The sequence below is a fragment of the Amaranthus tricolor genome, chromosome 2 (assembly GCF_026212465.1).
Source record: "Amaranthus tricolor cultivar Red isolate AtriRed21 chromosome 2, ASM2621246v1, whole genome shotgun sequence".
NCBI classification, from domain to species: Eukaryota; Viridiplantae; Streptophyta; class Magnoliopsida; order Caryophyllales; family Amaranthaceae; genus Amaranthus; species Amaranthus tricolor.
Window position 1 is genome coordinate 31,540,537 of NC_080048.1, and position 26,859 is coordinate 31,567,395.

Sequence of the window (26,859 nt, forward strand, 5' to 3'; positions counted from 1 at the left end):
ATACTGACTGAATTCACATACCTAAATGCTATCCTAAGGTATTTTTTGCTCGGGGAATTTAGGTTCCTTAGTTCTCATTGCTCATTCTTGCAAATTCTCATTTCCTTTCAATCTCAATAAATCTCGTACCACTATCAAGGTTTCTATAGACAAAAAACCCTTTAAGTACCCAACAACAATATTCAAACATTCTACGTAAATCGGAGAAAGCATGAAGTTATGAAACCTAATCCCTAATTTCATAAGGATAATTGAATAAGAGATAGATAGAAAGAGGAAGAAGTGAATTATGAGCTTGTTAAGTTTCATTAACTGAACTTCATCCCCACTGATTTTGTATTTGTTAATCCCAATTCCATTTTTCTTATATAAATCCAGGAGCATATCTAAATGGGCTCAAACTGACATATAAAATTAAAAAAAAAGGAAATTTTATATAATAATATTTAGTCTTCACTTTTAATTTTTCCACTTAACAGACAAAAAGTTAAAATTTTTATTAATTTTACGGTGTTATTATTAAGACGACTTTTCCCATTTATATAATAATCATCTTCATGCAATGAATACTTAATCTAACAAACAACTTAATTTTTTGTCCAACTATATAGACAAGTTGTAAACTAGGTTACCAAGAACAATTTGTCAGAATCGCCATTACCTAGTATACCCTAACCCACCCACGACCATATCCCTAAAACCCAGATACCCACCCACGACCATATCCCTAAAACCCAGATACCCACCCACGACCGCCAACCGGACGACCCACACCAGTCACCCCTCGCCGGCATCTCTGTTCAGTCGCCACTCGCTAGAGTTCACTCACTGCCTCACTCGCTGTTCGCATTTCGCCACTGCTGCAGTGCTGCCGAGAAGTAAAGCCACTAACGGCCACCGCCCACCGTGAACTTTGAACACCACCATACTAAACCACCTTCAATTCAATTTCAGGTATTATTTTAAATTTTGGAATCCCCAAAAGTTAACTTTTTTTGTTTCAAATTTCAATTCAGTTTCTTCAATTATTAATATATGTTTTTACTTAATATAATAGTATTAATCTTTGGAATTTGAATATGTTATCAAGATCAAATTCATCAGTTGGAACAATTCATCCCTAATTTGCGAATGTTTTCTTCTGAACTGTATTCTGGGAATGCTTTCTTCGTTTGATGTTTAGCAACAAATGCTTTTGGTCCTTGATGAAGCCTTCATTTTGCAAATTGCCAACGATCTGTATCGACCTTACTGAAGCCCTGTTTCATTTAAGGGCAACATCCTAATTGTTATTCACATTTGAAAACTATCCTGAGCAGACAATTTTTAGTTATTTTGCACACATTAAGTCCATAGAAACTCAGCAATCACCACTGATAATATAATCGCCATTCATGATGGAAATTAAGAGGGGAGAGAGGAATGGTGAGTATGATTTTACAATTGCCACGACAAAAGCGTAGGCCTTTAAGCTAAGAAGTAAAGACACATCAGTCACCATGGAGTAACAGCATAAAAGCTTGACTTGAGCAGGCATGGCACAAGCTCATACATAACATGAAACTCACAAACCAAGCACAGAATTAGCAAACAATGATTGAAAAGATCGGCAAGACACACTTATCAAGATTGAGAAAGCACATAATATGGGAGGCTTTTTTCTATTTTAGACGCCTCACTCCATCAGCAGAATAAGTTATTAGTCTTCTTAAAGAACCGAAGCCCACACTCAAATCACATTGACCAAAGCTTTACACAATTAATAATTTCCGCAAAATTTATTCATATGTTGGTGCCTCAGGGTGTTTGAACCCTGGATTTGCCCCTGTATGAACCCTATTACCAATTTCCACAATTCTAGGATATTGTTAAATGAATCAAATTTTTATTGGTAATTTAGACTAATGAAAACACTAGGAAATAAATTGTCTTAAACTTTCAATTGGAAACAGCTAAAAAATTACTCATGCCTTTTCCACTTTCCAGGATATCCAGAAACTTCAATTAATTTGGTTTTTTGCTGATATAAATGGCTACTATGTCCGGGCTGCTGTCAAATTGTTCAGGTTTCCCACCTCAAATTTGTTATTTTTTGGGAAATTCCATGTAGTAATCCTAAATTTTCGGCTTTTCCATGTGGTAGACAAAAGGAAAGCTTTTTTGTTAACTTTACGCTATTTTACTCAACATAATGACATTTTTTTTAAAAAGCAAACATTGTGACCACCCTAATTGACCACATATTTCAAAATTCAGTCGAAATAAATACTTAATTTAACCAAAAATTGAAAATTTTGTCTACCATATAGAAAAGTTGGAAGCTCAAGGTTACCACGCGGATTTTAAAAAAACATTTGTGAAAAAGTCAAAAACTCAGGATCACTATGTAGAATTTCCCTTATTTTTTTAATTTCAGAATGCTTGAGTGTTTCATTGAGTTGATGACTTCAATAGATCAAAACAATTTTCTTATATTTTTTTTTATTTATGTAGTTTTGAGTCATATTAATGGCAAGGCAATGGTTTCTTTTGGATATTCAATGTCTACGGAAGCCAAAAATAGGGACTTGATTACTTGTAATTTTGTAACTAAAAAGGTATAATTTTCTCTTATTGTTCTACTTGTTTTTTTAAAGTTTTCTTCTCTAAACCTTAAATTATGTTGTACAAGTAAATTTTCCATCTGTTATTGTGGTAGATTTCATGGGTAAAAGTTGATTCTTTTGATTTGGAGCGGATTCGGCCTCGATTTTCAATGTCTATAGGAGGAAATTATGGGATAAAGATTGATGATGAGTATGATGAGGATCCATTTTGGCTATGTTTGTTAAAAGATACTATCAGGTATTAAGATAAGAAGCATGTGTATATATTTATTGAGATTGGAGAAGTAGTACTTTATTCGTGTTTTATTAATTGCCCCAATTGAACAAAAAATTCGTGTTTTTTTGGTGACAGTGGATTGGCATGTAATTTTGATGTAGTAATTTGTTACTCTATGTTCTTTTCAGGGGTTTGAAGTCATTGCTTGCTTTCCTTGTTGAACAACCTGGGCAATTGAAATACATTGAATGGCCGAGTTTCCAAGACACGGTATTATTTTTCGCTGTTTTTGGATGGATCATTGTTATGTAGTTACATAATGCAAGTTTCAATCTGCAGTGCAATGATTATAGCCTGGCTAACTTATAGTAGTATTGTAGTAGTATTTGCTGAAACAAAATCGAATGTTTGTTTGGGTTATTGAGTACTTGGTAGAAGATTTTTGGGTTTTGATTGTCTAATTGACTCGTCACCCCAACCAGAGGAGCATTGATGGAGTTCTGGAGATCAATAGAATGAGGGATGTTCTTCCTCCCTAATTAAATATCATATAATACACTTGAAGTTCAATTAAAAAGCATGATGTTGGTGCTACGTTTATCAGCTAGAATAATATAGTTTATGCTTAATTTTTCTTCCATGCAAAACATATATCAATATATATTTATTTCTTTTTGAGCAATGGGAGCAACATCTATGTTAGTGCGAGTGCTTATATTTCTTAATATTAGTGTATGTAAGCTCAATATTAAAGTTTACATATGACACACATAATGCTTTTGAGCAGAACTTCTATTAGTATGTGGAAGTGCATGTGTGACGTGGTCTCTAGACCACTGTTTGTTTCTGCACCTTCAGCTAATTCGACTAGTTTTTGTTAGTTATGCTGCATTCTTCCTGATTCAGAAGAATGTGTTAGGATTTGTTTGGATGAACATAAGTTTTTGCAAACCTTGTGTTTGTAACTGTTTCTGTTGTATGCTGTAGAATAGATGAGAACAAAAATTTCCCCCAACCTAGTCAAGTATTTTCATGAATTTTTACCCTTTGGTAAATGTTTTGGATACCAAGTTAGGGAGGCAGGGCGGGTAAGGGTGTTGGACAGATTTTTCTTTATTTAAATTAGATAGAAGATGAAGGAAAGGTTGGAAGTGTACCTCCTGTTTCTAACTATATGCTGATGTGGACCAATTTTAATTCGAAAGGTTTGTGTTTATTTGCTCAACAACAAAATCCAACAACCTCGCAAACTTTGAAGCACAAGATCTCTGATTTTATTTCCTGCAGAATCTTGTATCTTGGTTATTTTTTCAACCGGTCAATGAAATTTTTTCCCTCGTTTGCCAACTTTATTTCACCCACATCCATGATTTACTTCCAAGTACGAGGAAATACATTCCTTCCTTTGTCTTTTTTTCCTTTCAAGTCCCTTTCTGCAAACGAGCAACTGTTTTTGATGTACTTTCCCCGGTTGTTCGGTATTCACCAAGCACCTCATTTCATAGTGCCAATACAAAATGCACTTGAATAAAACACATTGGAATGTTTTGAGAATGTCAATCAAGTACAACTATTTTTTTGATTTGGTTACTGATGCAAGGTGACAGTCTTGGGTATTTCTCTACTTACCTCTTCCCCCTGATTAAAGATGTTCGTTTGTGGCTCGGGCGAAAGAATAAAGGAGCCTTCAGCAAATGATAGTAGAAATATTCTGTATTCCTGTGACTCAATCTTGATATACCACTAATACATAATGCATGATATAAAATGCTATTTGTGATTGGCATACAAGTATGTTCATTTTTTTCTAATCTAACCATTTTTTACAATGTATGGGCGTAATCTAACCAATTTCCATGCCATTTGTTTTTCTTTTTCAGTTGCGAACAGCCACTCTCACCCTTATACTAGTTGCAGCTCTTATTGTTGCTTTGTCTTCAATTGATTCTGCTCTTTCCTATGTATTGGTGTTGATTCTGAGAAAACCTGCATGATGCAAGCTGTTATGATCGACTCGACTCCGGCCTCATATTTACTGCACATTTGTAACAGCGAAGGAGATTCCCTGCATGGTCACAGAGTTTAGTCTTCCTTAACGTTACAAGGCACAAGAAGATATGTATCAAGATCAGCGTACAGTGTAGATAGGTCAAGGGGCCCTTGTTTAATACTCTCGAAAGTTGCTAAGAGAAGTTTCCTTTCATCACATTAATTAGTCTCTTTAACGATACAATTTTATTAGATCACTGTTTTTTTCGGCTATATAGCGCCGTAAGGACACTAATGTATGTGTGTAATTGATCATGGAGACGACTGTTGGCAATTTTGGCCCTCAATTTGTATAATGAATATGGTGATTGTCATGGAGATAAGTGGCACCCTAATTCAAGGTCGCAACTCGCAAGTAGAAGTGTCTTATTATCATTGATATTGATAGGAGTACTAAACAAAGAAGTTACTATAACAAATTTCAATTATGGGATTGTGATTTGTATGCTGCAAAGTTACACATTTTGCAATATTAGAGGAACACTAAATTGTAAAATCGTGCTATATTGATTTTGATTTCTCGTAATCGAGGAAATTTAGATTTGGATCTACTTAAACAATGACTATGGCTATTCAAATTGTAGAACACATAACATAGAAAAAACTAACAAGCAAATTACATTTGCATACATGTAAAGTTGAGTGTTCGATCTTCCTTATTTTAGTATTTTAACTTGTTCGGTTCAAAAATTAATATAATTAACGTAACATCCAAACTAGCACTAGTCTTATCTAATGGATTACACTATTATAACTTCAATAGCCTCAATGTTGAGCATGCTCTAAAGGAAATTTGGTTTGAAGATTTTTGAAAGAACTTTACACTCTCTTGTGGGTAATTTTTTCTAAATTATATCATAATATTCGAGTCCAATTTGCTTTTATATTTTTTATCATATACTCCCTTCAATTCTTTTTAATTGTCTCACTTGGGTTGGACACGAATATTAAGAAAGTTGAGGGATTACCTTGAATAGCATACCCATGTGATGTAGTGGGCATTGGGGGGTTTAAATAGTGTAGTTTAGTAAAAAAATAAGGGTGTTCTGGTAATTACATAAATGTATAAGGACAATTTGATCCAAAAATTATGTTCTAAAATAGAAATGAGACAATTAAAGTAGATTGCCCAAATAAGAAAATGGGATAATTGAAAAAATTGATGGGAGTAACATTTAATAAATCGATTGATTAAATATGAGATAATTAGATAAAAAAAGTTAATGAATGAGTAATACAATTGCTAATGATATAGAGAAGCCTTCACTTCAAAGCAACTCTTGTTTCATTTTAGAAACTTGGTTTTTATTTTTTTTCGTTTTCCATCCTTGATTTTAAAGAGATATGAATATGAGAAAATTTGAAAAAAATAAGATCTTTTATTAACTTTAGTCAACTTGATTTTAAAGAGATATGAATATGAGAAAATTTGAAAAAAATAAGATCTTTTATTAACTTTAGTCAAAAAATAAAATTCGTTTAAACTTTATTCCCAAAATAAGCGTCTTTGGCCCTAAAGCTAGGCTTGGTACATAATCGCTGTTACTAACAGCGAGTTTAAAGTTGCTGAAATTTTTAAGTCAATATGTAGTCGTTGTTATTAACAGCGAAATAAGGAAAGGGGAAGTCGCTGTTAGTAACAGTGAGTTATTGCGGCCCTAAATACGACAGTCTTCTTCCTCCTTCATATTACCCACAATTCAAATCGGTGCCCTAAAGACACGAAACTCTCCCTCTTCTTTCCACCATTAAAATCAACTTCAATCCTTTAATTAATCTCATCAAATTCCAAGTTCCTACTAGTAATTAGTTCAGTCATTTTATCACATTCACTTCAGGTAATAATTTTTTTTTCTTTTTTCAAAAATATAGTGTTTATATTTCTTCATCAACTTTCACATAAATGCAGGTTCATATACTTGCAAATTACTACTTCTTGGTGATCTATAGCTTATTAAGGTACCTTTTTATTATAAATTTTTTAGTTGTTTTTGTTTTTAAAAAGTGTGTCATTTGTAGTGGTCATTTATACTTAAAATCTATGAATATGTCAAATGTAGTTGTTATTTGCCATAATCTTCATAATGAAGTTGTTTGTTCATGAATTTAATGTAGAGAATGTTTGAATGCAAACCCTAATTTTGTAAATTATACATATATTTACGCAGTCAATAATTAATGTGCCTTGTTTTTAAATGTTGTTATGAATGTTGTGAACTCTAGTTATGAGGGTTGTTGAACAATGTACTTGCTTTCTTATGAACTTGATGGTGATGTTGATTTTGTACGTATTATTGTAGAAATGGATTTATTTCGTGTGACTGTTGTATGTTTTTGGAATGGTTCAATTCGATCAAGTAGTAGCAATGTTAAGTATGTTAGGGGAAGACGTAAAACGTTTGCATGCAACTCAAACATGGATTTGAATGAATTTAAACATCTTAAATGTTCTAAGATTGGGATTGACACTACAAGAAGTACTGTTAATGTAAGTTTTAAATACAATATGAGTGGACAATTGTTAGCTTTTCCGGTTGAGGATGAGGAGGTTATAGATGCAATGTGGGAGTATTCAAGGTCTTCCTCTATTCCTTTGTTAGAGTTATACGTAGAAGAGGTACCCTTAGAGAATTAAAATGTCAATGTTGTAGCAACAAATGCAGTCTTGAATGTAACTTCTTCTACTCCTTCTCCTATGCCTTTCTCTAGCCAAGAAACCCAAAATCCCATTTTGCCATCCTCTTCTTCTCCTTCAAATGAATCCAATCAACTTGAACTTCAATGGGAAACCGATGAGGACTGTGGGACATGGTGGATTTGCGCCACCAATTCTTCCACCACCAGATGTGCCGTATGGATCGCGGTGGTCTTTTGATTGACGTACAAGGACTCACACAGGATCTACTTCGAGCGGACCAGGTAAAAGCTTCACTTACTAGTCTTGTAACTATCATATTGCGTAATTTATTAATTACATTTTCACGTGTAGTTTCGATGGGACCCTTACCCCGCTGAGGCATACGCTGCATTGCCTCAGCACTCAGGGATATTGTCGGGGGCATGGAGAGCATCTGTACCTTTGATATGCTTCGAAATAGTCGAAATGCATCTCCCTGAGCACGTACTGCGCCAATTTGGGATGGTACAAGGCATCCCGCCACCTTGTGACATAGAGGCGGAGCTCCATCACAGCTCATGCAAGGGTCGGGAACCCAAGAATTGGTTGGAGATCAACTGGCGCCATATCGCTCGTTGGGATCACAGGCTAAAGCTGCTGGCCCAAGGTGCGCCGATCAATGCTGTAGGCGCACCTACTTCGGCGGATTACATGTTGTGGTTCCTCTCTATCACTCGTCGATGGATGACACCACGAGGTATCATCGCAGTCGCCCTGTATGCTTCCGTAGCACCGACGATGACACAGTTTGTAAGTATTCTTCCATGTTGATTATTATCCATAGAACTTACATATTATAGATTTCATTAACTCCAAATTGAATGCAGGCACAAGGCATTGCAGCTGTCATCAGCTCCAACCAGGAAGAGCCTGTACGGGAGATTGCCCAAGGCATACTCCTACGGACACAGTTTCAGCACTTCATTCCAGAAGTCGCTGTGCCTGACACCACTATGGACGCTCAGGGGTCATCTCATCATCTTGCTGACGTTCATCTTGAGGAGGTAGACTTAACGTGCCCCGACTATGGTGCCGGGTCCTCACAAGGTGCTGGATCATCCCAGTATCAATCACCTCCCCTACCCAAGCGTCATGCGACCATCACTTACTATCGTAGGAGGCGTCATAGACCGTCACAGTTAGAGAAGGTACAGGAGGAGGATTAGCATTAGTATACTGTTTTTATATATTAAACATTAGTAACGTTTTGTATATATTGAATATTTGTAACATATGGTTGTGTATATTTTGTAATATATATGTAGATGTGTATATGTTTATCGTATTATCACATGTTTATTATGAATGAAATGATGTTAATTACTCGGAGTTTTCGGCGATGAATCATTCCGCCAAAAATTAAGTATGAATTAAATCAAAATCAAACAGACAATCATATTCAAATAGGAAAAATGCTCTCAAAAATTCAACACAATTTCATTCATGTTCGACGAATCCATATCAAATTACATAGTTCATTCGTTAAGTTAAACCATATTACAACGGCTAGATTAAATCATACACAAAAGTCAAACCATTTGATCGCTGTTACTAACAGCGACTTCCCCTTTGACCAGTCAAACCTTATTTCGCTGTTAGTAACAACGACTACATGTTGACTTAAAAATTCCAGCAACTTTAAACTCGCTGTTAGTAACAGCGATTATGTACTAAGTCTAGCTTTGAGGCCAAAAACGCTTATTTTGAAAATAAAGTTTAAACGAAATTTTTTTTTTTTGACTAAAGTTAATAAAATGTCTTATTTTTTAAAAATTTTAACTAAAACATGCAAACCCAAATATCCATCTTTTTTCATTTATTGGTCCACAATCTCAAATCATACCCATTAGTCACTCACTCACTATAGACTGCCACAATTTCATCACAACACTTAACCAATTACCGATAATTCAAATACCCTCTCAGCGGCATGTTAAATACTCCCTTTGTTCTAATAGATTTAAAATTTAAGAAATTAATAATAAATAAAAAGAAAAAATAAATTATATAAATGAAATTAAAAGAAAATGAAAATATATATATAAGATTTAAAGAAAATAGTTAGCTATATTAAAAATAAAACTGATTAGAAAATAAATGGATAGGATGAAAATATAAATTAGATATATAAATGAAAATAAAGAATAAGGTACGTGTCATGGCAAAAATTGAAAATGACAAATTTGATGAGGGAGGGATGGATCAATCAAAATTTACTACCCTTTTGATATTTTTCACCAAGATTTTCAATCATTAATAAATAAATTTGTTCTTGACCAAAAAATGTCATCCTCTCTATCTCTCAGGCCCACAAGCCCGAGTTTTCATCGGGTATCAGCTCAACCCATTTGGCCTAAACGTTGTTGGACCGTCACTATACCTTCCCGGCGTACTTTAACATCAACCATAGTGGTTGGGGCCGGGTCACGGCCACGGGCCGATGATTCAGCGCCGATTGGTATGTCCGTGGAAGATGCTTTGAAGCTTTTGGGTGTTTCAGAAGAAGCCTCTTTCGATGATATTTTGAGGGCAAAAAACAAAGTTTTAGCCACTTGTAAAGATGACCCTCAAGCTGTCGCTCAGGTTTAATTGTAAAATTATTTAGCTCCTTTACTATTCTTTTCGTTTTTGTCAATAATTATTCAGATTTTTTGGATTGTTTCTATCATGGTTGATTGTCTTTAAGTGGTGAATTGATGATGGGATTATGAGAAAAAGGTTTTTGCTTTTGGATTTTGCGTGAATTACTTTGCATGTTCATGTATACATGACAAAAGTTTGATTCTTTTGATGAAAATTTATGTGTGATTGTGAATTTGAATTAGAATTTTCTGCGGCTGGTTGCCTAATATAGACTTAATTTTTGTGAATTTAGTATTTATTGTGTAAGTAACTTTTTTGGTCATTGATTGTGTTGTTGAATTTGAGGTATGTCTAGATTGATGTGGAAAATACTAAGTGTGTCTTTGGAGGGAAAGAAATGGACGGAAGCAAAGGAGAGGGATTTCGAGGGATAAAGGATTCCTTGTTGTATAAGGGAAGGGATTTCGAGGGGAGTGATTTGGAGAGATTAGATGAATAATTTTTGTTAAGGTGCCGGTATCTCTAAAGTTGGACTTCCTTCCCCTTCCATTCCCTACTAATTAAACAAAGCTACTTTTCTTCCCTTCCTTTCCTTTCCCTCCCCCTTTCCTTTCTTTTCATTTCAAAATTGTAGTCTAAACATGGTGTAAATGGGATTGGATAGATTTTGATCCCTTCTCTTTAGAATTTGAAGGCAGTGTAGTGATTATTGTTGTCATTTTGTGATGAGTTTCTATGGAGCTTTCAATAATCAAACTTGAAGTCATGGCTGAAGTGATTATGATGTCGAATGGATAGTAGCATGGTCATTGGTGGAAATGTATTAATCTTAAAACTTGATTTTTGTTTTCCATATTTAATGGAAGATTCAATTAGATAATAGAGTACTTACATGACCTCAATTAGTAATGGAAGTTAATGTTTCAGGGTAGTCGAGTAATTAGGATTAACACAATGTTGATTTGCCATGAAGCATTTCTTTGGGGGAGGGTGTCGATGCGAAATAGTTGAACTCGAGGGTACCAATTTCTCGCATGTGCAATGATGAGACGCCAGATATGGATATTTTTTCTTGGAAAATTTGCTCAAAATAATCCCAACTATCACCCGTTAGCTGGAAATAATCCCAACTATCGACTATTTTTAAATAATCCCAACTTTGATCTGAATTTGTTCATGGCATACGCTACAACTTTGTAACCTGGGATAGCAGGTTACCTCCATTAAAAAAAAGAAAAATAAAAAAAACCAAATAAGGAAAAAAAAAAAAAGAAAAAACACTTCACACCCCACCACCAGCCAACCAACAACACCGGCCACCTTGCTCAAACCTCAATCGATCACCATCATTGACCCTCCTCTCCCACCAATCGAACACCATCATTGCTCACCACCTGTACAATGCGTCCCACCCCATCACCACCACAATCGCACATCAACGAAACAACCACCACCGCAATCGCCACCATCGCAACCACACACCACGATAACCACTACAATCGAACATGGGTGTGGGTTTGATTTATCAATTTCAATCGATTTTGGGGTTGAGGTGGTGCTTGAGGTGGCTAATCAATTGGGACTATGTTGGTGCAGTCGGAGGTGGGTGCCAGAAATTGGTGGTGATGCAATTCGAAGGATGTTCGACGAAGATGGTGGTCGAATGGGGTACTGTTGTGGTTGCAGGCCGATGAAGATGGTGGTCGCCTGGGTGGCGAGTGTTTTTTCTTTTTTTTTTTTCCTTTGTTGGTGTTCGATTGGTGGGAGAGGAGGGTCAATGATGGTGGCCGTGTTGTTGGCAGCTGTTTCTGGCGTGGCTGGTGGTGGGGTGGCCGGTTGGTGGTGGGAGGGTTGGGGTGTGAAGTGTTTTTTCTTTTTTTTTTTCCTTTATTTATTTATTTTTTCTTTTTTTTAAATGGAGGTAACCTGCTATCCCAGGTTACTAAGTTATAGTGTATGCTATGAACAAATTCAGGTCAAAGTTGGGATTATTTAAAAATAATCGATAGTTGGGATTATTTCCAGCTAACAGGTGATAGATGGGATTATTTTGAGCAAATTTTCCTTTTTTCTTTTAAGGAAATATATGAATTGTTGATGTTTTCGCTGTTAGAGTATATAACATATCTTGGGGCTTCAACCAAAAGCTTAATTTAATAGAGAGCCCATTGGGCTAGAGGTGTGGATGCGCACAGGCGCTGAATATTCCACTTTTAAATGAAAGGTAGTTGAGAATCGAACCCGTGACCTCTTGTCACGTTGGCTTCTGATACCATGGCTTCAACTAATGGTTGAGGCCCCAAAATAAGCTATATACTCTAACATTCCCCTCATTGCGTAGGTTTGATTATCATTAATTCATAATGTCGAATTGAAGCATCCGTTTTTCATTTTAAGTCCTCGTGGATGAGTGATGCGTAGTGAATATAATGATGTAATCTCCTCTATTGCTGTAAAATGAATTTGATCGCCCCACAGTATAATGATGATCTAGCTTCTACTCTCTATCGCAACTCTAATGACTATCATCTTTCATTGAGATTATTCATTGGTGTATTTTCAGATAGAAGCTGCATACGATATTTTGCTCATGCAAAGTTTAACACGACGTCAAGCTGGGAAAGTTGTGAACAAGAGCATTCGCTTTGCTGATGTCAAACCTGGCAAATATCCGGGTACAGGAACTATGCCTCAGTGGATGCAATCTGCAATGAAGAGTTCTCCTGTTGTGGTTGAAAAGCCACCTGTGTCAGACCTCGGAGTACAAGCTGGTGTTTACGGTGTAATGATGGTTTTGACTTATATTAACGGAGCGTCGTCATCCTCTGCAGGAGCCGTGACTAGTGCAGATGTTCCTGGTGTTATTCTAGCTACCAGTTTTGGAGCATCCTTATACTTTATGACTAAAAAGAAAGTGAAGTTAGGTATGCCACTATGACTTTGAAACCTATGCTTCTTTTAGTGCATTTACCATCTGCATCGCATGTAGCTAAGTTTCAGATTTTTATGGATTTAAAGTTTGAGTGAAGATGATTATGGGTCGCCATGTTCGCCGATCTGGTACACGTTCCATGGTGTTCCGGTACGCCAACGTCCCATGTTTGGGGTCGACCGTCCCAGATCGGAAAACGGCCTGTCGTCCCGTAGGTTTAGATATAATAGTTTCATACATTCATCTGCACTTGGACTTGATAACGTAGAGTAATCTCTTTCTGGACTATTGAAAGGGTTCTTTATTATTCCTTTCGTTTCTTAAAGTTGTTTACAGAAGGAATGTTCACAATAATCAAGTAAAATGGAATCTTTTAGATGGTGGATATACTATTTTATTAAATAGTAAATTTGATGGAAGAAAAGTAGAGATCATAAATATGGGAACCACAACTATTATAAAAATGTTTTAATAGAGTAAGTGGGAAACATGTGAGGACTATAAATAATATAAAAATGTTAAAATAAATTTAGTGAAAATATATAGAAACCATAAGCATTATTACATTATTAAAATGAGGATTAACAAGGTTAATTATGCCTAAAATTTGAGATATAAATCGAAAGAATTTTAATAAGAATAATAAATGGAACATCCTAAAATGACAAATAAGAACAACTTGGAACGGAGGAAGTATTAATGTTTCTCATGGAGATGGTCCTATGTAGAATGTGACATGTAACTTAATCCAGAAACTGTATAAAGCGAAATATTGTGTTGATCTCGCTTTACCTCCACTCCATCCCTCTAAAAAGACTAAAATTAGGAATTTGAAATTGCAAATGATGTTTGCTATCTAGGGTCAATTAGAAATAACCTCTTTGTTTTTTTACAAGGGTAAGGTTGCATACATCAGACCCTTCAAAACCCCACCTAGGTTGGAGCCACTAGATGGAAATAAGATGATAAATTTATCTTACCCTGCATTTCTTCGAGAGACAACTTCTAGGACTCAAACACGTTAGCCCTCAGTCACACAGCAACACACAGCAACTCTGATGACAAGGCTCATTATACCCATGTCCTAACGACTGGAAATGCATCGACCACCTTGCTACATACTAATTTTATTATCTCGTCTTCTCACATCGACCACATTGCTACATACTATTATTATTATTATGTAATCGCGTCCTCTCATCACTCTCGTCTCTCGTTATATGTTTATCGCATAGCTGAGTGTGATTCGGTGATTGCACTTTGTAGGGAAAGCAATTTCGATCACGGCTGGAGGACTTCTTGCTGGGGCTGTAGTCGGCTCAGTTGTCGAAAGCTGGCTTCAAGTAGACATTGTTCCATTCCTTGGTCTGCATTCTCCTGCAGCTGTTATTAGTGAATTTATCATCCTGTCTCAGTTATTGGTCTCTCTTTATCTTAGGTAGCCTCTAACATTTACAAAGTTGTATATATTGCCATCACAATTAAAGAGTATGTACAAATGATATATACAGCAGAAATTATTTAATGTAAATACTGTTTGTTTTCTTTCTCTTTTAATTAGTTAGGGTAGTAGCTGTGCTTCTTCCTCTGTATATATACTTCTCTTTGAATAAAGTAGCAAGACAGTTTTCCAAATCAGTAGATTGCTTCTTTCATAAAGCTGTCATGGTATTAGAGCCATTTCTGATCCTTTACCATTCTTTCTGATTTCTAGCTTCTTTTTTTCTTTTCTTGCATCCATGGCTGAAATATCTTCTGGAAACTCATCTCAATCTCAACCAATATCTACATCTGATCCTACACAAAATCCAGGAGTGTATATTACCTCCATCCTTCAGATCATGCAAGCACCAAACTAGTTTCGAACCTCTTTGACGGTTCTGGTTATGGAGATTGGAAACGTTCAGTCATCATTGGCTTAACAGCTAAAAACAAAATGATTTTCGTTGATAATACTCTTCCTAAACCTACAAATAATGCAGTTCGACAAAAGGCATGGGAACGTTGCAACAATATGGTCATAGGTTGGTTAATTGCATCTCTTGACCAAAATCTTGCTAAAAGCATTATGTAATACTGCACAGCAAGTGAAATCTGGAAAGATTTGGAAGATCGTTTTGGTCAATCTTATTCTCAACTGTCTGCTTTACAGGAAGAATTAGCTACTCTAAATCAAGCAAATGGAATGATCATTGCTGAATATTTCACTAAGGCCAAGTCTATGGGATGAGAGATAATTTTAGTCCTATTCCTACTTGCACTTGTGATGGTTGTTCATGCAATTTAACTAAACAAATGCTTAGGTTGCAAAAAAATCATAGAATCATGCAGTTTCTTATGAAACTTGATCCTAAATACAACCAAGTGCTTACTAACATATTAATGATGAATGAATTACCTAATGCTTCTATCATATATCGCCTCCTACAACAAGAAGAGAGACACAAAGAGGTTAGCAAACTCGCAACTACTTCTACTGATTCAATGGTATTTGCTGTTGATAGAAGGAAGCATTATCACAATAGTCATGAACACAGCACTCAAGAGAGACTCATGTCTGGCACAAAACGTAATGCACATTATTTTTGTGATCATTGCAAGATCCCTGGCCACTCCATTGAAAGGTGTTTCAAAATTCATGGCTATCCCTCTAATTCAAGGCGTAATTTCAACACGAAAGTTGCTGCAATTACTCAGAGTGACACTCATGACTCATCCATTGATCTTAAAGAAACTGGTCTTTCTAGAGAGCAATTTACTCATCTTCTTATCATTATTAGCAAGAAAGATACTGAGAAACCTCCTGATGCAGATCATTCCATCACCACCACTGGTAAAATAGCAGGTATATCTTGCTTCGTTTCTCAATCTTTTCCTTCACATTGGATTATTGACACCGGTGCAACGGACCATATGTGTAATACTTTCATTTCTCTCATCTACATTACAGATATTTCTCACACTAATCACTCTTCTTGATGGAAGTCTTCTTACTGTTGTCAAGCAAGGTGATATTGTTATTCATGATAATTTTGTTTTGAGAAATGTGCTATATGTGCCACAACTCCACTTCAATTTGATATCAGCTTCTAAATTATGTATTGATAATGACTGTTCCCTTGTTTTTAACTCCACATTTTGCTTTATTCAGGACTATATAACGAGGAAAAATTTACCTCTTGGTAAATACTCCAAAGGTCTCTATTATCTTCTGGACAAAAGCAATTCTACTACTCCATGTGTAGTCAATATCAGTACTCTAAATAAGACTAAACTAGCCTGTACACAATTTATGTTGCAACAAGCTAAGCTATTACATCTAAGGCTAGGCCATGCTCTATTTGAGAAGCTCAAAATGATGTATCCAGATATTCACATTAATGCAATTAAGAATTCATTTTTTTGCTCTATTTGTCCTTATGCTAGACAATCTAGACTAGCTTTCAAACCTAGCTCATTTAATGCTACATTTGCTTTTGAGTTGTTGCACATCCATACTCAGGGTCCCTACAATACCCCTACTATCATTGGTTGTCACTCATTTCTTACCATAGTAAATGATTTTACTCGAGCAACATGGACATTTTTATTAAAATCCAAGGTTGAATCTGTCCAGCTCCTTTCTATATTTCTCAATCTTATGGCCACACAGTTTAATGCTCAAGTTAAATGTATTCGTTCTGACAATGCCAAGGAATTTTGTGAGGGGGCTATACTACGCTTATATTCAGACAAAGGTGTTATTCATCAAACTAGTTGTGTTGAAACGCCCCATCAAAATGGTAGAGTGGAGCGTAAACACAAACATCTCCTTGAAGTTGCTCGAGCCTTACATTTTCAATCCAACCTTCATTTAAAATTTTGGGGGTGTGCTACTTATCTCATCAATTGTTTGCCTCTCACATCCATTGGTAATGTTTCTCCTTATGAGAAACTCTCTGGTGTTCCACCTAAAAACACTCATCTACGTTTTTTCGGTTGCCTTTGCTTTGCTTCCACTCTTAAACAAGGCCGGACCAAGTTCCATGCTAGAGCTATCCCTTGTGTCTTTGTTGGCTATCCTTATAGTCAAAAAGGCTATAAACTCTATGATATAACATCCAAGAAACTCTTTGTTTCTCGTAATGTTCGTTTTCATGAGCACCACTTTCCCTATCACATCAAATCCCTTCCTGATTCTCCTTCCTTTCAATTCTACTGACCCACTACTACTGATCATCCTCTTTTATATGATGACCCTACCTTTCCACCCCTTCCTATTTCTGATTCTTCCTCTTCTCTTCTATCTCCTCCTCCTGAACCTCTCCATACTCCTAGCCCATCTATCCCTATTGTTCCTACTGAACCTCTCCATACTCCTAGCCGATCTATCCCTGTTGTTCCTACTGCACCTCTGCCTCCTCGAAAATCAGGGCGAGTATCCAAACAGCCTATTTACCTTTCTCATTAAGTGTGCAATATTTTCTCCTCTCATGCTTGTTCTTCCGTTTCTTTACCTCCTCCTGCCACCACTCTTATTGAACCCTCTACTTATAAACAAGCAGCCACTAATCCTAATTGGTTTCATGCTACGCATCAAGAACTTACAACTCTTGAACAAAATTATACTTGGAAAATGGTCCCCTTACCTCCTGGAAAACGGTTAGTTGGTTGCAAATGGGTCTATAAACTCAAACTCAAGGCTGATGAGTCTCTTGAAAGACACAAAGCACGCTTAGTGGCCAAAGGGTATACCCAAGAATATAGCATTGATTTTTATGAGACTTTCTAAACTGTTGTTAAGATGAAAACAATTCGATGTATCGAATTGTTGTCATCTTCATAGAGTTTTCAGCATTAAAGATTTGGGTACTTTAAGCTATTTTCTTGGTCTGAAAGTTTCTTACCTTGACCAAGGTATTGCTATTACTCAACATAAATTCACTAAAGACCTTCTTCGTGATTCTGGTCTTTCTTCCTTCAAAAAGGCTGCCACACCATTGCCTGTCAATATTAAACTTCATGCCACTGATTCTCCTCTATACTCTAATCCTACTCATTATCGAAGTTTGGTCGGTAAACTAAATTTTTTAACTCTTAACAGGCCGGATCTTGCCTTCACAGTTCAAACTCTTGGCCAATTCATGCAGAACCCTACCGAAGCACACTATCAAGCTCTCACTCATACTCTCAATTATGTTTCTTCCACCATAAGCACGACATATTGTTGAAAGCTTCTGGTCATCTTCACCTCAAGGCTTATTCTGACTCCGACTGGGGTGCGTGCCTCGACACTAGACGTTCAGTCACAGGCTATCTTCTTCATTTTGGAAACTCTCCCATCAGTTGGAAGTCTAAGAAACAATCTACGGTCTCTAAGTCCTCATCTGAAGCCGAATATCGTGCTATGTCCTGCGCTGCTTCTGAGGTCACTTGGGTTGTTCATCTTCTTGAAGATCTTGGTGTTAATAGCCTTAAGCCTATCACTCTTCACTCTGAATGTCGTTTTACACGCGCGAAAACCTTGGAAGGCCTACTTCAATTACGATACTTACCTACACTTCAACAACTTGCTGACATTTTGACAAAGATATTTCCTTCTACTCAATTACAACCATTATTGTCCAAGCTTGGTATGTACTTCCCCACCCCAAGCTTGCGGGGGATGTTAATATATCAAATACAAAGCCTCAGTGCAACAATATTCAAGCTGGACCTTCTAGAAAAGAAGTTTGTTAGAGATTCTATTTTTGTTATATTTTCCTTTTGCACAGTTTGTTTTCTTTCTCTTGTAATTAGTTAGGGCAGTAGGTTCTAGGTGCTTCTTCCTCTGTATATATACTTCTCTCAATGAATGAAGTAGCAAGACAAGTTTTCCAAATCAATAGATTGTTTCTTTCATAATGTTGTCACTTTTTAAGTCGATGAATCCATTAAACATAATAACTTTGTTGTAAAGGGTGGTTATGGATACATGCAAGGTGTACGACCTCAAAAAAATAAGGGGTCTCAACTAGTTTACATTGGTTTTTCTTAGGTTAATAATTGGCTAATTGCTTTTAGACCCTAAAGTTTCAAAAAAAAAACCGTAATATTATTATGTATTTTCACTCCGTCAAGACCATAGGGGAGAAGTTGGCTTGACATTAGATGGAGTCAGTTCAAATCCCATGTCTAATATTTTACCCCTATCCTGGTAGTAATTAGGGTCAAGTTAGATCGAACTAGTCAACACCGAAGGTGATCCAAATATGGATCATGAAGTCAACACACAAGTTAAGACAAGCCAAGACACAAAAATTGACCAAGAAGAGACTAGCCAAGAAGGATACATGACTGATTCCTTGGCCATCGACTTGAAAGCTGCATATTCTGACTTGGGCTTGACAACCATTAATAACCAACTCCAATCCAGATCAATCATGAGCATCAAAGAAGAACAAAGGCAAGAGGAAGCTATGATGAACCATACAGCAACTCGCAAGCAAACCAGAAACCAACATTCTGACCAAATGATAACAGAATGGTCAACTGCCTGGCAGCCCACCTTGCGAGCGTTGAAACGTTTATCGTGTTGTGTGTATGAGCGTGAGACTTCGAGGAATGGCATCTTTGGACAAGAAGGAAGAAGCCAAGACTTAGAGCTAGCACGGAGAATACTCACAGAACCCACAAGACCAGCCCCAAGGTCACTTGTTCGCCAACTGTTCGATAATGGCTGAGTCAGAACACTTAGGCTATTTTTGTTCTGTTTTATTTGCTTTATTTTGCACGTGTTTGTAATAATAGGCACGGGGTAGTTTAGTTTGTTAAAACCCCCAACTAGCCGTTAGACATGGCTCTATATAAAGGCCATAATCATTGTAACAAAGATTCAGTTTTGGTTTTTAATGAAAAGTTCATTCCAGTAATTGTTGTTCAATTACTTGTTCTGAGAGGTGACTTTGTGAGTGAAGCAAAGTGATCTTTTCAGGTTAATTCCACAAAGATTGAGAGAGAGTCTTTCAATTGGAGTGTGAGGAAGAGGCCAAGCAACCCAGTGTGGGTGATTTGTCTCTATCCACAGTTCACAGGCCACTCTTTAGAGTTGTCTTGGCCAACCTTCTTGTTTGTTATCAAACATAAGGAATATCGCTGTGTGTGACATTGTGATCAAATCAGTCTTGGCATGGTTTCTTGGTCGAGTTTATCATCTTCTTGAAGTATTCAAGCCCATACACGCATCAGAAAGGGAGAAGTTGAGCAAAGTGCAAGATGTCCAATCACATAGAGCCTCCTAAATTAAGACGCTTTAATTATTTATTTATATTATTTCAACTAAATCATAGGTCCCCAATTATCAAAAATGTAAAGTAAACCGGGCCTAAAAGGGGATTGCTTATGTACTTACATCACTTTAAAATTAAATTTATATATATCTCCACACATAGGTGCATTTCACGGGTATATATACTAATATACTAATAAATGTATTAGTTGGGCTATTCAACTCATGTATGAGAAGCATCCCACGGTGAGACCATCTCACACAAAAATTTGTGATTGTCAAAATGCATTCGAGCTTAGCTAGTTCCCGTCCATTGGTCGGGACAAAGCTTTTATCGGAAGAAAAAACACTCATTGCCCGCGCCTGCACGGAATTTTGTTCAAACATGAATCAGATTGGTTGTGGGTAGAGGTGTTCAACAGGTCATGGGACGGGTTGCATTTTAACGGGTTATATGCGGGTCGGGTCAATAACGGGTCAGGTCATTAAAGGGCATTTACGTAAAGGTTGGGCCAGGCCGGATCGGATAATTATAGGAATTGGTAGTAAAAAATATTTTACCACTTTTTTAATATTTTTATATGATATTATTATATACATAGTTGAATTGATTCAACAGGCCATAAAGTACGACAAAAAAACTATTTTATAAGCTCTTAAAAACTAGGTCAAAGTGGATCGTATTTAAACAAGCTTTCACCCGCCCCGCCTTGGCCCGTTTAACATTTGGCATGACCCGACCCATTTAAATTTTAACCCGACCCGCCACGGCCCTGCACATTAAACACCTCTAGTTGTGGGTCGTTATTGTAGATTTGTAGTCATTGATGCTTTCTCAGCTTTGGGATAGCTGATTTGTTGCAAATGCTGTTTGTATGTAATTATCTTATGATGAAAGACATTTCTTGGTTACCCAACTTAGTCATGTGAACTTTGACCCTCCCCTCCCTAGAAAAACCCAATTCCTGACCAACTTCAAACCCCTTCAGTTTTCCACAAATTCTAAAGCTTTTGAGTCATTGGGTGAATCAAAAGTTTTGACAGCTTAATTTTGCCTTAACTTTGTTATCTTGCTGTTCTAGGTCTTTTCATTCCCAACGCAGTCTTGTTATTGGAATACTTCCTCAATAATTTCAGATGTTATTTAACCAAATGCTTCTTGAGAGGAAATATCAGCTTTTCCTTTTGGATCCTGAGCTTTTATTTTTTAGAATAAGATTGTAAACAACCTTTACTCTAGTTTCCATTAGAGTAAAGGTCTCAAATAGACCAACATCTTTGTTGCTTGACATTGTTTAAGCTTTTAGTATACCTTAAACCGAAATCCAGATACTGCATGTCGACCAGAGAAGGAAACGGTAAAATATGTGCAAATGTTGTGCGTGTGTTTAACAAAATAACTTATTAAGCAATTTTAGCTTATTTTGATACAAATAGAAGGTAGGATTAGTTAAACTAGCCAGTGCTAATGTTTGATAAATTAAGTGAATGAAACAGCTTATTGTTATGAATTATAATCAAGTTGTTTTTGAATAAGTTGCTCATAGCAACGAGTTCAAAATCAGTTGTTTAAACCAATAAATAAAATTAGCTAACCAAATCAGTCACCAGAATCAGCTATTAACTACCAGTTACCAACCGTTTGTCAAACACCCTCATAGCCTAGTCGATATCCATGGACAAAATTGCCCATGGTACTCTCCAACCCATCCTCGACACTAGAAAGATATACGATTGTTCCGGTGATGTCGTGTGCATGACATGGATTTCATGCTCCTGGTTATAAACATGTTGATAGAAATCTAGTCACTAGAGTAAACTAATGGATGCATTGTTTGAGTTGCTCATGGTGACAATTTGAACTAAAACGCCAAGATTTAATACATATAACATCCAAAGAATTGCCCACCGGACCATTACTGGCACACAACCTAAGACTTCCTAGCCAAAGAGAGATGAGAAGCATCAGGAATTCTTTGGTCTTACAACAAAATTGAGGGCAATCATCAAGCTTATAATCTAAAATAAAACTATTCTACCATAAATAACTAAAAATCACTCTAAACCTGCGTCTCAGCGAGCTGCTTCAGCGCAGATCTAATGTACAAACCTGACTCAAGAATCCTTGATTGTTAAAATACTCAAGGCCCTTTCAACCCAATTAGCACCTTAGCTCATTTTTACTTTAGGTGTTCATTGACATGGAACCTTCTTATATGCTTGTTTGTGTTACACCCTTCTCTAAATTTTGTCTGTCACTTACCAAGTCATTGTACATTTTCAGTGACACCGAAGAAAACTGCACCATAGCATCAAAAATCGAAGAAAATCCCGTTTGAAATCCATTCAACGTTGTTCTTTGAGTTCCTTCCATGCAACGTTGATGTTTCTCCTTCTCAAACTCCAATCTCTGCTTGAAATTGTCTAAAGCATCTTTCTTTTCGGATAAGTAATCGGCTTGGTGTTGTTGGTTATCGTCCTGACTTTGTGCGTCCGTTTCTGAAGGTTGTTTATACTCTAAAAGCTTAGTAGTCTCCTGAAATTTTCCCTCTACTTTCTGGTATGCTACCATCTTCTTCTCTAGTTCTTTCGACATTTTGTCAACTTTCCTCTTTTGCTCTTGCTCCTCGCCTTGCTGAATCCATAAAGCCCTAACATCCCTCACAAAACTTTTCATTGCCACAACAACCACCTTATCAGGCAAGTTTTCCATGGAAGTTAACCAATCGCTGCATATTGTGTACAACGGAGGTCCTTTGGCTCGGTATGGAGGTGGGTTAAAACTCTTAGATTTAAACCCGAATTCTACTTCCGGGACGATGAACTTGGATAACCATCCATGAAGAACACCAACATAAGATTTTTGTGCAGCAACATACTCTATGAAGCAATCTCGCCAGTTTTGAATCTCAGCCTCTAGTTGCAGCGTAGCAAGCCGGTGCGAGTCATTGCAGAACTTTCCATATGTTGGACAATCGAAAGTTTTAACTTCGAATATTATGTGGTTCTGGGTTTCATGGGATTCCTTCATTATTTTCCAGGATCGAGTCAAACTGCGGTGCAAAAACAAAGAAGTGTGAATCTCAGCAGAATTCAATGTTTTTAGGGGAATTTAGAGGCAATGTTATCCTTACCCTTGCAGCAGTTCAATAATTTGAGGTTGTAGTTCTTCATCAGCAAGTTTCTGAATTTGCTCAGAGATTGATTCAGCCTGCCGGATGGCAACCAAAATTCTGGAGTAGAGATCTTTCACTGAGGCTCTGGTCTTGTCAACAGATAATGTATCATCTCCTTTAACATTCTTATTTCTCAAATGTGCACACTTTCTTTCATACAACTTTCTGATGTTGTCACCAGCCTATTTTTCACACACCCAAATAAAAACAACCCAAGTAAGACTTTGAATTTGCATCTTATGATTATATAAGGATGCTTGAAACTTTTCACAAATTCTTATATGAGACGGTCTCACACTGAGACATGCCTCATATTTGCTTCTTGTTTTAGGATCGTCTCACCGTGAGATGGTCTCATATAAGACGGTTTGGAAACTTTTTGGTGAAAGTGATCTTGTGGGTGATAGTCTATGAATGAATCACAACAATATCAAAGCCTACATCCCAAAGGATTGGGATCGGCTATGGGTCATGATCATGGGATGCGACTAGAATTTACAGAGCTAGTTGTCATAAACCTACAGCTCACTACTTGGGGCCAGCAATCATAGAAAGAATTTTGGTTAGGAAGAAATGTGCAAGAAATGATCAAGTGTATAGAAGGTACATTTCTAATCTAACACATAAAAAGAATGTTTCCTTACCTTAACCTCTTCATAGAGTTTCTTTTCCCAAGCATAAAGCCTTCCTAGGGTCAGCGAATGGCTTCCGGCTGACATGCCATCGTAATTGTCAAAGAGATCATTCTTATACTCCGTCCATGAGGTCGAGTTCTTGGAGCTAGAAGCCACTAAACTTTTACAAGACGAAGACCGCGATGTATTGGATCGGTGCCATGTAATAGCTTGAATGAGTTTTGTTGAATTTTCTGCAATGTGACAGCAGGAAACAAGTCAGAAATGTATGAAACTCACATATTCTTTATATGCATCAGAGAATCAAAGAGACAATAGTACATAACTTGTTTAAAGTCATGATTCATGCACAATGAACAAGAACAGTGCTTTAACTTCAAATGCTTGTAAAGCAAGAGATAAAGCCATTTCTAGTACAACTATTCAATTATTGTTGTATAAAAAAGGTAAACAAATCTCATATTTTCAAATGATGCAGAGAGAACAAATAACATTCACATAAACCAACTAATTCAAGTAAAATAAACTCAATCTTGGTAGGAAAAATCACCTTTAATTTCTTCAACACCAGATTGCATATGCATTTTGTTAGCTTCAAGCATTCTAGAAACTTCTTTACCAGAATCATAAGCCCTAATAAAATGATCTTCAATATCCTTCAATGCATCTAACAACTCTCTCCCTTTGACTGGTGAATCAATTACAGTCAACCCCTTTTCATCTTCTCTCGAATTACCCTCATCCAATACCTTAACAACATCTTCTCCTCCATTTTCCACATTATTGTTGGCCCCACCATTATCTTCCACAACAGTACTCACATTCTTTTGAACTTCTTTCTTATCCTCTACCACCATTCCTTCCTCTTCCAATTCAGGTATTCCTTCTTCCTCCCTTACTGCCTTCAAATCATCCTCATCATCCATGTTAGGCTGAAACCCAGGCCCAAACCCACCAAAGCTAGGACAAATGGGCTCGGGCCGAACTCCATAAAATGGGTTGAAAAAATCCCACCCACCAAAATCCCTTTGAGGGGATGGCATTGACATTGGCATACTCATATAGTAATACCCATAAGGTTGTTGATGATTTTGTTGTGCATCAACAACATTCTTTTTTCTTTCAATCTCTTGTTCACCTTCATTTTCCTCTGAATGGGTATCAGAAGATGAGGAATAAACAGTAGATTCACAACAAGGATGAACTTCTTGGGTAGTAGTTGTAGGTTGAGATGGGTTATGTTGAAGAAACATTGGATTAGTGATAAGTTTTTCTGGTTCTGGGGTTGGATTTTGACATGAAGGAGAACAATTTGGAGGTGCGAAAGTGATTAAAAATGGTGATGAAGGTGTTGAATGTCTAGCAACAAAGAGTTTAACGGCAGCTGAAACTGCAAATAAAGAATGACAATACCTACAATGAGCATCTGCAAGAACATATCTTTTTTCTACTGCTAATTTCATTAACTTTTTTCTTTCTCTACAAATTGCTACCACTTCTTCTGCTTCTTCTCCTAATCTTGATGCTACACATCCCATTTTTGTTGAAACAAAATGGGTAACTAGTAATAAAGATTGGTTCTTCGAAAAAAAAGATGAAAAAATCTATGGGTTTTGCTTTTAAAAGAGGAAGAACATCAAGAAAGGGAGAAAGTCAGAGAAAGGTAGGATTTTTGAGGAATGTGCAGCATATTTTACTACACTTTTTCTTCTTCTTTACCATGAAAAAAAAGAAGAAGAAAGCTTTAGGATCTTCTATGATTCTCAAAAATTGAAGGTATTTTTCTTCTTTTTGTCTTTTACTCAACTGGGATTTAAGAGAAGCAAACTTATTCTGTAAAAAGTTCCCCAAAACTCCATTTTTAAGTCTAATCAAATGGGGGAAATGGGGTTTTAACAAAATCTATGTTTTTGCTTTATAAAGACTAAAGCATTACACAAAAAAAATGGAAATTTTGGCAAACAGAGGAATTAGAAACTTCAAGTTAGTTTGTTTATATCTTTTTCTTTCTCCTCCACTTTTTGATTATACAGAAATACAGGAGAAGGAGAAGATAGAAATGAGAGAGAAAGAAAGGGAGAGAGAGGAAGAGGGGAAGAAGAGTGACAGAGAAAAAAGGACAGGATGAATCAAAGCAGGGTAATGGTGAATGGTAGCAAGGGGCTCGAGAGAGAGTTTTTCTAGTTGGTGTTATTTGTTGTATTCTACTTGCATTTTCTTGTACTACTATTAATTAATTAATTAATTATAATATATGAGTATTTTAAAACATACATTTATGGAGTATGTATATTTATAAATTATATAAACAAATCCAATTATATCTTGTTTAATACTCACTCTTTTCTTAACATTGGCATTGAACTGAGAGAATGAAAAGAAAGAAAGGAAAGCAATTTCAAGGAATGGGAACTTGTTTGGATGACAAAAAGTGAGTGGAGAAATTTGAAGGGCAGGGGTTAAGCGGAAAACAGATAAATTTTATTAAGAATACAAAATTTACTAAATTGGAAATATTTGGATGAAAAGAAAACTCATTTTGCTTTATTGTTCTTTTATTCTCTTCTAAATAAATAATGTCCGCTTTTCCTCCATACCCTCCCTCTTCTTTTCCCTTCCTTCTCTTTTTGATCCTTATTTCTCTCTCTTAGAAATTGCACCACCTACAATTGCGATCAGTATTAAAAATTGATAGAGACCACTAAATTATGTGCAAAGAAATTATAAGTGAAATAAGT

The 26,859-nt window shown here is 36.4% G+C and overlaps 4 protein-coding genes across 5 annotated transcripts; 3 read left to right on the top strand and 1 right to left on the bottom strand.

Annotated features, from left to right (window-relative positions):
- The first annotated feature begins 614 nt into the window (after nt 1-614).
- On the top strand, nt 615-5,432 carry LOC130805170 (uncharacterized). Its single transcript, XM_057669841.1, has 6 exons — nt 615-954; nt 1,987-2,066; nt 2,494-2,597; nt 2,699-2,844; nt 3,012-3,093; nt 4,704-5,432. The coding sequence occupies exons 2-6, from the start codon at nt 2,030-2,032 to the stop codon at nt 4,815-4,817; spliced, it is 483 nt and encodes a 160-aa protein (XP_057525824.1). The 5' UTR covers nt 615-954; nt 1,987-2,029; the 3' UTR covers nt 4,818-5,432.
- Nucleotides 5,433-9,727: 4,295 nt separating this feature from the next.
- LOC130805165 (protein CHAPERONE-LIKE PROTEIN OF POR1, chloroplastic-like) lies at nt 9,728-14,609 on the top strand. The gene is made up of 3 exons (XM_057669834.1): nt 9,728-10,132; nt 12,696-13,056; nt 14,331-14,609. Exons 1-3 carry the CDS (start codon nt 9,833-9,835, stop codon nt 14,504-14,506), a joined length of 837 nt encoding a protein of 278 aa, XP_057525817.1. The 5' UTR covers nt 9,728-9,832; the 3' UTR covers nt 14,507-14,609.
- A 137-nt stretch (nt 14,610-14,746) lies between these two features.
- LOC130805167 (uncharacterized) lies at nt 14,747-16,571 on the top strand. 2 transcript variants are annotated; one of them, XM_057669837.1, is made up of 3 exons: nt 15,291-15,909; nt 16,015-16,072; nt 16,216-16,571. In XM_057669837.1, exons 1-2 carry the CDS (start codon nt 15,291-15,293, stop codon nt 16,041-16,043), a joined length of 648 nt encoding a protein of 215 aa, XP_057525820.1. In that variant the 3' UTR covers nt 16,044-16,072; nt 16,216-16,571. The 2 variants fall into 2 exon arrangements, with proteins under 2 accessions (XP_057525819.1, XP_057525820.1); XM_057669836.1 differs by having other exon boundaries at nt 14,747-16,072.
- Nucleotides 16,572-21,843: 5,272 nt separating this feature from the next.
- LOC130805151 (protein ALTERED PHOSPHATE STARVATION RESPONSE 1-like) lies at nt 21,844-26,541 on the bottom strand. The gene is made up of 4 exons (XM_057669816.1): nt 24,672-26,541; nt 24,131-24,354; nt 23,445-23,668; nt 21,844-23,363 (listed from the first exon to the last, which is right to left on the bottom strand). The coding sequence occupies exons 1-4, from the start codon at nt 25,657-25,659 to the stop codon at nt 22,523-22,525; spliced, it is 2,277 nt and encodes a 758-aa protein (XP_057525799.1). The 5' UTR covers nt 25,660-26,541; the 3' UTR covers nt 21,844-22,522.
- Nucleotides 26,542-26,859: the final 318 nt, after the last annotated feature.